General features: G+C 38.7%; 1 protein-coding gene across 1 annotated transcript; it reads right to left on the bottom strand.

Moving 5' to 3' along the window:
- Window positions 1-4,089: 4,089 nt before the first annotated feature.
- LOC142401934 (protocadherin-10-like) lies at window positions 4,090-9,774 on the bottom strand. Its single transcript, XM_075487385.1, has 4 exons — window positions 7,246-9,774; window positions 5,554-5,615; window positions 5,345-5,457; window positions 4,090-5,014 (listed from the first exon to the last, which is right to left on the bottom strand). The coding sequence occupies exons 1-4, from the start codon at window positions 9,772-9,774 to the stop codon at window positions 4,743-4,745; spliced, it is 2,976 nt and encodes a 991-aa protein (XP_075343500.1). The 3' UTR covers window positions 4,090-4,742.
- Window positions 9,775-11,581: the final 1,807 nt, after the last annotated feature.

Genomic DNA, 11,581 nt, shown 5'->3' with positions numbered 1-11,581 from the left:
ATTAAAGATACAGTTCATAATTGTTACACTGCTCCGAATGATGAGATGAGTTTGCAATGGCTTTTGTAATAGATTATTTTTGCCTCTTTTACTTTTATATAGCAGAATACAAAAAAAATTCAAGTAAAATACTATTTGAGTGTCATCGCATACACTAATCTGAAAAAGAAAGTACACTTTCGTTCATTTTTCTTCTTTCCCAATTCTTAGAATTAGATAAAGCAATAATTGCTGCCCATCAATTTAAGAAGTGTTATAAGACCATTTACAAATGATTGAAGTCCATTTATCTATCGTGTGAAAGATTATTTACCATTAGAAATCATTGAAGACAATTGCCAATATTTTCACCAATTCACCTCCAGTTCAGACCAATCAAGCCCCAGTGATCATGCAAAAACAAAAAACATAGTAACATCTCAGAGACTATAAACCTCATTAACATGTAAAATAATAATGGTAGGGATAAAACAATATGAAATAGACTGTATCAGTATGCTTGTTTGAAAAGGGTACCATACAAGACACACATTTTGTCTTTAAAAATGAACATGAGAGCCAAATTTTAATTTACAAACTTGCATCTGAACCAACCATCTCTTTGGTCCAGAATATCCTGAACCTTTGCCCATCTTTACTTCTTTTTTAATGCCCAACCATGCTACTGACACATTGCAACATGTTCCCCCAACTACTGTATATATTTTTAGTGCCTCTTACTTTCTCAGCCTTTTGCTGCTCCTCTCCCAACTTTTTTCATATGAATGTTCATTCATACTCAAATAATTAGTTATTATTTGTTATCAGTTCCATTACTATTACAATAGTATAATACTATTATTATGATATAATCTCTTATATTGTAAAGTATGAAAATGAAAATGAACGTGAATTTGGAGGTTGTGTTGAGTTCAGCGTTATTTAACACGCTTGATCTGACTTTATTTCAAAACAACTTTATAACCAACAACCATTCAACTACTACAGTAATGTCTAATTTTGATGTAGTCTACTTCAGGAAAAAAAAACAAAAAAACAATTCCCATAGATGTGCTATTGTCCATGTGGCATATAATTATATTTCTTGCTGCTGTATAACTGCAGGTATGCTTTCATTGCAAAATCAGCTGATTCTGATATAGACCTGATATAACATTTTCCTCTATCCACATTCCATATCTGACCTGTTTGATTTAGAGAAAAATAGAGACATGCCACTGTTCCACACACTGCCGCAATGCAAACTGCCTGGTTTTCAGAGAAATTGCCATTTTGAATTGCTATTTGAAGATATAACACAAATGGAGGAAGACATCAAACTTCCAAAGTGCCACAATGAGCCTCGGGAACATGTACTCAGCATATCAGTTTAATTTGTAAGAGACAAAAATTGACATGAAGAAAGTGATAACATGAAAATGAAAAAAGACAAGGGAGGTGACTGGATTTAGAAGACAAAGAAAAAAGTAAAGAACAGGTAGCAAACTGAGGACAAGGGAAGTGAAGACATGTATCTGTTGATCATAAAAGATAAGAAAATTAAATTGTCTCCAAATGCATTCATTCTTGTCTAATCTTATTTCCAGGTATTTCTAAAGACATATACAGTATGTGAGGTTTATTAGCAATTCTAAATTGACCTTAGGAGTAAGTGCATGATTGTTTGTCTATGTGTTGGACCCGTGATGGACTGGGACTGTACCTTGCCTCTCACCACATGGCTTCTGGAATAGGCTCAAGCCCCCTTCATGACCCTTCATGGGATGAAGTGGCCGTAGAAAATGCATGGAAGAAATATCAAAGAACAACACAATATATATATATATGTATGTCACGTCCATGGGGCTTTCCCCATGTTTTTAGCTTTACCTTTTATCATGTTTTAGGTTGTTTCATGTCTTGGTTTTTAAGTTCATGTTTAGTTTAGCTTTGCCATTGTTTTTCCCTCACTTCCCATGTTCAGTTCATTAGTTTCACTCACGTCACCTGCATTCATTGTCCCCAGCTGCACTCATTTGTCAATCACTCCCAGTTCAGTATTTAGTTTCCAGGTTTCCCCTTTCATTTTGTGAAATCCTTTCTCTGTTTTTCACCCCTCATGACACATCACGTCAAAGCTAAGTGCTTTTGTTCATGCCATGTCGAGTAATTTGTTTTTTCTTGTCACAGTTCTATTCATGTTTTTGTCCCCACAGTCTAGTTTTTTCATCCGGCTCAGCCGCGCCTTTTGTTAAACCCTGTTTTGTGAATAAACCCAGTTTGCTTTACATCTCTGAAGTCCGCATCCGTGTCCTGCCAACCCAAACCCTGACAATGTGTATATATATATATATATAATATATATACTGTATATCAAGATTGATAATAATAAACTTTTCAGCATGTTCAACTGACATTGATTCACATTTAGAGTTATATTTCTGCTTGCTTACAATATCCATTTACTTTCATCAAAATGGAAAATTATTTTACTCACTTTACTTTACTAATAATTTCCTTGAGATTAGTATTGTCAATAAGCAAAGTTTAGACATTTGAATAGCTTGAGTAGTAATATTTCAATATTACAAGTACAAACTTGCAGAAAAATCTATCAAATATTGTGTTGGTAAATATTTTGACCTTAATTTCAACAGCAGAAAGAAATAACTTTATTCATTTACTTTTCCAATACTAAAATGTTTTACAGTATTTTTTGTGTACACACTTTTAACTTTATCTATAAACATTCATCTACTTATATACCTACCTGCTCTCTTTAAGTTTAACAAAGCATGTAAAACAGTAGCATTTATTACACTCACTATACACATGTATTCATATTCTCATTCTTAAAACAAACTAGCTTGTTTACAAGGATATTTGAAGTATGTAGCCCATATGTGTATTTATTTGAACACAAAATAAATTATTACTACAGACTAATAATACCAAAATGCACTCATGCATAGGTTGGTCTTTTGAAAAGTGGGATTTGTGAGGGAAATGTGCCCTCTAGTGTCCAGAATGGAGATAAAAAGCACTGGCAGAGACTCAAGGCAGAAAAAAGGAAAAAAAGTCAAACAAAAAAAAAAGTTGGAATTGAAATAGATTTTCACATGAGACAGAAGCTTGTCGGATGTCCCTGTTTATAAAACAAGAAATATATAGTAACCACTAAGTATGGCTTTGTTTTGTACTAGTGTTGATACAGTCAAAGATTAATCTTGACCTAATTATCTGTATTAAATGGATTTGTGGTTTAAATCCCTTCTAGTCTCCAAATGTCAGGGGAAAAGTGTGCATATATATATATATTTATTTTATTTTAATCCATTTGACCGGATTTTCCAAGAGTTTGAAATAAATCTGAAACTAGCCCCAGGCAATCAGCCCTTTAAATATGAAGCAGTTCACTGAGACAGTCAGGCTCAAGGAAGTCCAAGATTAACCCACTGGCCCACAACAGGTCAGTAAAAGACAGATCTTCAGGGGAATCTCCACGGCAGTTGTTTAAAACTTGAGGTTGACTGACCAGTCAATTGAGATGTAAAAATACATTCCTAGCCTCAAGTCACAGTTCCACAGCTCATTCCTCTATTACCACCTTATGCACAGATGTTCATGGCAGAAATTAGCTGCCTTGACTGCCCTGATAGCATCTCCTAGTTTAGTTGGTTGAAAATGGGAACAGGCTTAAATAAAACTTTTTTAACAGCCACAATATGGCTCAGCTCTGACCCCTCTAGAACTCAGTTTCAGCAGCTGGTTGAAGAATGAAGAGATCTCTATTCTTAGTGTTTGTTTTCTGAAAAGCACTTTCTCCCTTTTTAAATGCAATTTGGATCAATTTTGTTCAACTGTTACCCTCAAACTAAAAATCCTTGCTGTGAGCTTTTGATAATTAAGAATATATCCATACCTCTTTCCACACATATATATGTATATATACTGAGTCATTGGTTCACAAACAAGAAGCAAAAATGAAGGTGGTCATTGATAGAAATGAAACAGAAAACAACCAAGAAAGTAGATAGGGGAGATTTATTGATATTAATATAGGCTGTACATAAACCACTCTACAGAGTGACCACTCCAACATTACCATGTATGAATTTATCAATATACAAATAATTTCTGACAAATGACTTAAATCTTATTTTTTCCCGTTACTCTTTATGTATATTTTACAGCAATGTTAAACCTCCTCACTTGCATTATTGCCATTCAAAATGTAATCAACATTTCAGTGTTGAGTGTCAGTGTGATGCAGCACAAGCCAAAAGGGTCACATCAGAGTGGCAATACTGTGATTGCAGCTACTTTCTTCACCCTTTTGCATTGCTTATGGATTATACCATCATTGCTGACTTATTACAAAAATCATTTTTTACAACAGTAAATCCAGTTAGGCATGACTGGAGATAAAGCTGACAGGACAACTATAACTGTACAAAGATCTGCCTGTGAATAATAAAACCAACAGAGGCCCACAGGTTATTTGTTGTTGAGGACACCAGCTTGGTTTTGCATATCATGAGGTATCAAATGCACAGTTAACAATTGGCCTCCTTTTTTTCTGATAGCTAAAGAGTGTCATGGATATTTTTAGTTTGTAGCATATTTCTCTACATTTCCTTCTTATCATTAGTTTTCTTCTTCCATTTGTTCACTGTTAATTTATATGCAAGATGAATGTTTAACTGTAATATACAATTGTTGTAAAATTCACAAAAATTCACCAGCGCAGTAGTGCTTGCATTTCATTTAAAGACAGAATTGCTTATGATGCCATCATCTTTGTCAAAAGGATGTTCATAGTTCGAGATGAACTTCTTTTTCTTCCCAAAAGTTGAGAAGGTGTTGTACACATCCAGCTCTCCTCTGGGTGTCAGCTTCAGTGTGCTGTAGCCAGACATGGTGCCAGGAATGTACACGTTGTGTTGATAGTCCGGTGGTTCAGAATTAGGCTGAGGGTACTTTGGAGTCCATGAGTAGTAAGGAACTGCTCCCTCTTGAAGAGACCTCTTGCAGTCTGTAAATGTGGGCATAAATTAGTTTATATCTGGAGATTATTTCAGCATTAAAATCATATGTAAATACAGAGCGCTCCATCTGAATATGCTGGCTTTAAAAGCCTCTTTTCAATTCAGCTTTTTTGGAAATAACACTTCTTGCAGGGACTTGAATAATCTTAGTGTTGTAGCTGTAAAATCCCCCGACTTTAGGGGTTCTGGTATTATCTGTTTTTTTTGGTTTACCATTTTACGACTTAGACTAAATTCCCTGGCAGAGACGCAGAAAAAAAGACCCTCATTCACTGCAGCATCCTCTTTCATGTTAACAATAATGAGCCACATTTTACCATTCATATGGTTTCCCCAGGTCCAGTATTGTGGTGCCACAGTGCAAGAAAACCCATCAGCATCATATTTTTGTTGTTGTGAAAAGCTGCCCTCCATATTTGCTGAACTATACCTGTAGAGAAAAAAAAAGAGGCAGCAGAAGTATTAATTTAAATTTATATGCTATGTGCAGATCATTGTGTGGATAACTGCTCATCTGTGTATTCACCTCTTGTACGCTGAGTTACGTTGGTTCTTGGTCCACGTCCAATCCTTGTTTGAATACTTGAGCTGCACATAAAGAAACTTTCTAAGTCACCAAAAGCATACAATTACACTGCATTCATATCAAGGTGCATTAATGTTGACCTCTAGTTTGATAGGGAGAAAGCAATGCAATAAAATCATTTGGCTAAACCAGAAAGTTGTAAAGGCGTACTCTGTTACATTTATTTTTACCAGATGAGGCAATTTTGGGGATTTCATCTTCTTACATGTTTTGTAAATCTGACGCACAAATGCAACATTGTTGGCAATGACTAACACCACAACATATAGTTTTTAAAAGCTCATTTGATGAGGAAGTTCTTTTTGCACTTTGTTGACATTTAAATCAAGGTTCTTAGAACAGATGCTTTGATTATCTCTTTCTATCGCTGAGAAAGAACTTTTTTTTGTCTCAGGTATAACCAAAACCTAGCAGTCAAAACCTAAAATAGAAAAAGGAAAAAATTATGTGTGTAACAACTACTAAAGTGGAGATTTCTGACTCCAACAGTGCAAAATGATCAATTTATACTTTTTGCGTTAAAAGAAAAAGGTTTACATCAGTTAAATGATTCATTCTTGTAGTTTGGACACAAAATCAAACACCCAAAATAATATTTTTTTGAATAAACATTAAAAAGGCAGGATTTCTTGAATCAAATTAATCAAATATGGATTATCACATTTCCTCATGTGTAGCAAATTTGAACACACACAAAAAGAGAGACTATTTGGATTAGGTGTATAGAGAATGAAGTGGGTCTCATGAGTAACACGTTTGTTGTGTTCATACATGAGAAAACTGATTGCACTTTATTTATCAAGATGGAATTTTTTATCAGAAATACCACTGTATTAGTGTAATTTAGTCATAGAAAATATCTATTCTTGTTGACCCAATTTAATTCACTTAGATAAGATCAATATCATGTAGCCAACTGGTGGATTTTGTACCAAAGTAAAATCAATTTGACAAGCCAATTAAACAGAATCACACCCAACCCTAAAATGGTTGGATCCTAATTGATTGACCAAAACCAAGAACATTAAGTTTAAAGTTCGGAATTATTCTATGATGAGAGAAAGCTATATAACTGTGGAAATTCTTTCCATTTTTTTCCTGGCATGTTCATTCAACAAGATATGTTTTGAGTGTGCCCTGATTTGCATTTTCATCTGGCTGAAAGATAATAGAAGTAAAACGGCGCAAAATTTCCACACAAAGAATAAAACAGTTTTGCCCCCTGTCTGGCTTTATTTGAAGATGCTTATTAGAACACAGTTGCAACAGCTTTAACATCAACAAAGAGTTGAACAAGTCAACTTTGTTGTCATTGCAGCATTTTACGATTGTTTTTGTTTGATTCCATATGGTTAATATTCTGGTTAAAGCTTATACATAATATCATAAATGTATACAATTCGTAAGAAAAATATAAATGTAAAAGTTGTCATGTCTTTTTAAAACCGTTTTTAAAACTGACAGCTCGTGTTAGCACCATCTAGTGTGTGAACTACGTTGTCGCATTTCTGCTGTGTTAAACATGTGCATAACTACCGTGAGACAGAGGCGTAAATGAAACCCATGACAGGGTTGATTCAGTTTTGGGATGATCGGCTATGCAACGGATTTCTTTCCATTTTAATGTATTACCTCGTTTGGGGTTGATGCTCTGTTGTTGGACATTTCATTCCGGTCCAGTGCGCTCCATCCAGAAGTCAAGTAGTCTATGCTCTTAGCATTATTCTGTTGGACTGACATTACCGGGCTACACGGCTTGAGGAACATGAAGTCGCTCTTGGATGATTCCGGAGTCAGACACATTTTGTAGCAGTACACCTGCGGGAGCGCGCCGTTGCTGTTCGCCTCTGCGCAGCCTGACGCGCCTGAGGACATGCGAACATTCAAGTTGGACTTTTTAAGCACCTCTGTGGTGGTGGACAGTTTTGAACGAGAGCAGCGGCAACAGCAGCCGCCAATGGAAGGGAAGCTGGACTCTTTGCTGTGCGCTCTGCCCTTCAGTCTCCTCACTGCAACGAGGACGATGATAGCCACTAGAAACGTGAAGGAGACTGCGCCCAAAGCCACGATTAAGTACAGGGAGAAGTTAAAGCTGTTATATGGGCTTAGTGACAGGTCACCCAGATCGGGCTGTGAATCTGGCAGGCTGTCAACCACTGACAGAATGATGGAAACTGTGGCCGAGAGGGGTGGCTGACCATTGTCCTTCACCAGAATGACCAGTCTGTGCCTCGTGGGGTCCTTTTCCTCGAACTGGCGTATCGTCCTGATTTCGCCTGTGTACAGACCAATGCTGAACAAGCTCGGGTCTGTCGCTTGGAGCATCTGATAAAAAAGACGCGAGTTTTGACCTGCGTCTGCGTCTATCGCGTTGACTTTTGTGACAAGGTAACCGGCGTCAACAGATCTGGGCACAGCTTCGCTGGGTGCTGTGCCGTTATGCGGAACAGGGGCCAAAATGACTGGCGCGTTGTCGTTTTGATCCAAAACAAAGATGTTCACTGAGATGTTGTTGCTCAGAGGCGGAAACCCGGCGTCTTGAGCCTGGACAATAATTTGAAAGTTTTTAAGTTGCTCGTGGTCAAAGGATCGCAGCGCGTAAATGTTCCCATTGTCTGAATTTATGGACACATATGTGGACACGGGCATACCTTGTATGTCACCGTCTAGAATAGAATAAGACAGATAAGCATTCTGACCATAATCTGGATCCAGCGCAGTCACTGAGCAAACGGATGCTCCTGGCGCGTTATTCTCGGTTAAATATACTGTATATGAGGGCTGTTTGAAATGAGGCGCATTATCATTCACATCTGACACCTGCACCAGAATAGTTTTCCTGGTGAATAAAGGTGGAGAGCCCATATCTCGGGCGGTAATGGTGATGTTGTACTCCGTGACTGCCTCTCTGTCCAGAAAATCAGAAGTTACTAATGTGTAGTAGTTCTTAAAGGAGGAGTGGAGTTGAAATGGGACCTGATTTGGGATCTCACAGTCCACATTCCCGTTTTCACCTGAGTCTTTGTCCATTACACTGATGACAGCTATTACTGTTCCCAGGGGCGCGTCCTCCTGCACAGGTGTAGACACTGATGTCAGGATCACCTCTGGATGGTTGTCGTTTTTATCCAAGACGTTCACCAACACTTTGCAGTGCACGGCTACAGCAGATGGACCTTTGTCTTTGGCCTGGACATAAATTTCATGCATCCTTGCTTTTTCATAATCTATCACTCCTTTGACTTTGATTTCTCCCGTGTGCGGGTCCACGGTGAAGAGCTGGCGCACTTTGATGGGAGCGTGGCCACTGAATGAATAGGTGATGTCGGCATTGGGACCCTCGTCTAAATCGGACGCGTTGAGTTTTATGACAACCGTGCCTTTTTGTGCGTTTTCTGCGAGCCTCACTCTGTAAAACGACTGGTCGAAAATAGGCGCGTTGTCGTTTGCATCCAAGACGGTGATATCAATTTGTGCAGTGCCGGATCTCTCCGGCGCGCCTCCATCCACTGCCGTCAGCACCATTTGATGGGTACTCTGCTGCTCCCTGTCCAGTGGTGTTTGGAGGACCAGTTCTGAAAATTTACTGCCATCGCTGCGCGTCTGTATGTCCAAATAGAAATAGTCATTTACGCTCAGCAAATAGGTGCGCAGCGAGTTGGGTCCAACGTCCAAGTCCTGTGCGCTCTCCAGAGGGAAACGGGATCCTGGCGCAGCAGACTCCGATATGTCCAGATTAAACTCGGTCCAGGGGAAATTAGGAGAGTTGTCATTCACGTCCAAAATATCAATCTCCACCCTGTACAACTCCAGAGGGTTTTCTATTACCACTTGCAGGTGAAAAGAACAGGACAAACTCTGCTCACATAGTTCTTCACGATCAATTCTTTCATTCACAAATAAAACTCCATTTTCCAAATTTACCTCCACATATTGCTTCTTAGAACCCGACACTATCCGGAATCTGCGCAAAGAGAGCTTGCCCGAATCCAAGCCCAGGTCCTCTGCGATGTTTCCAACGAACGCCCCGTGCTCCAGTTCCTCTGGGATTGAGTAGCGTATCTGTCCCCAGACCGCATCCAAGAAGCAAGTGAACAATGCAAAATGGTACACCGAAAACCATCCCCTACACAGTTTTTTCCTCGTTGAGTGCATGTCCATCTCTAGACTGACGCAAGGTGATTAGATCAAACCTGAGTCAAAACTGTGTAAAAAACTGTGATAATAACTTGACATTGGGGCTGGAGCGGCGTCTGTCTTTCTGAGAGAAAAGAGAGGAGAGAGGAAGGGAAGTGCAAGGGCTACGAGCCTATCTCTGAGACTAGTGTGCGTTTTGTGTGTCTGCGTGTGTGTATTATTGGCCCCACAGTTTCAATAGAGGGGAAACGACATCTGCTCTGATAATCTGCCCTGCCTACTAGCCCGATCAAATTCATGTCACAGTCTCTGGGCTTTGACCGCAGGTCAGAAGTGCTACATTCAATTTCTTATAAGAGTGTTTCATCACTTTGAACTCATATGTAGCATAATCCAAAAGAACACCTTGCTGCAGTGCATTCCGGGTACATTCAGTCAAACTCACAAAACTCAGGACTGGGTGGTAAAAACTCAAATGAAATAGTCCCTGTAGAAAGGAGTGATTCTATTGGAAACTTTGTAACAAACTCATTGTCCATAACACAACTGAAGTGTGAAAAAAGCTGTGTGATAGTCAATTCCGTTTGGTTTAAGGTTTTAAAGGAAGTAAAAATTTCACTGGAACCTTTATAAAATCAGACTCATGATAAAGTCATGAGTATCATAAAAGAGTCCCAGTTAGACATCTTTAAAGTCTTTATGTTGATGGTTGCAAAATCTCAAAAAGGAAATTGTTCCTGACCAGAAGCTCAGACTCCAACATTTTTCCCTGAGTTCCTGCACAAATTGGTCCTGTCCTGTGTATAACAGATATCCCTGCTTCATACTGTATTTTCAGTGTATTGACAGTCTTAATGCAGTAGCTGTATCTGTTTACCATCCACCTCAATGCGTGCTACACCCAATTGCTCCAAAAACCCCAGTTCTCCTGGTTGAAAACCAAAAACACAATCTGTCTGCAGAAATGAAACCGCAGCAGATGGTGAGGTTTTCCATGGGCTCATGCTCTTTTTAATTAATGGAATGGAGATTAGAGGGCATTTTCCCTGGATCATTAGTGAACAGAGGAATTAAGACATTTTGTGAGAAATAATCCCAAGGCTATCCATGTGATGCACATGTGGTTTTCTCTCTGTGGTCATATTGACCTGCTTTTTGCAGCCTAAGTGCATGGCATCACTTACGCAGTGCAGAAACTAAGTAGCTGGGATAAGAGGACGCAACCGCCACATTTAGGGATCAAAACTACAAAAGAGATTATCTCTCTGTCACCATCCCTCTCCCGGTCTGTCTCTCCCACACATACACACACTCATTCATCTCTTCCCCTCACTCAAGGACAAAAGCAGACTCTCAATCCTTTTGTCTTTTACTACATTTTAGCCTTAAAACTGTAGGATTAGAATAGGTTAGCCCATATTCTGCAGCTTTTAACATTAATGCGATTTTAGTTGGAAGAAGTGTTGTGCATTCTTTTAGAAATGCCTATAATGCAACATTTTCAAAATGCAGTTAACTGTTCTGGATTTAATTCAACTCCCTTTGAGACATTGCACATGTTATGCACCATTTAATATAAGCCAAAAGAAAACCGGCAGCATCATCTCCTCACGCGATTGACTGCTTTGATGGAAACTCAACACCATTTTCCTTCTTCTCTCACAACGTAATAAACACTATCCCTGTATGTTTCTCTTATATTAATGACATACACAGTATGCATAGGGACAGCCTTCTAGACAGAGACATTAATTAGTATGTGATTCGTTACCCACAGTATGTATTTACACAGTCTGGTGAGCAGGGTAAGGCTGTGAAGAATGTGCTGTTC

The sequence above is a fragment of the Odontesthes bonariensis genome, chromosome 16 (assembly GCF_027942865.1).
Source record: "Odontesthes bonariensis isolate fOdoBon6 chromosome 16, fOdoBon6.hap1, whole genome shotgun sequence".
In the NCBI taxonomy this organism is placed as follows: domain Eukaryota; kingdom Metazoa; phylum Chordata; class Actinopteri; order Atheriniformes; family Atherinopsidae; genus Odontesthes; species Odontesthes bonariensis.
Note: the sequence above shows the minus strand (reverse complement) of the source record. Positions and strands in the feature narration are given on the sequence as shown.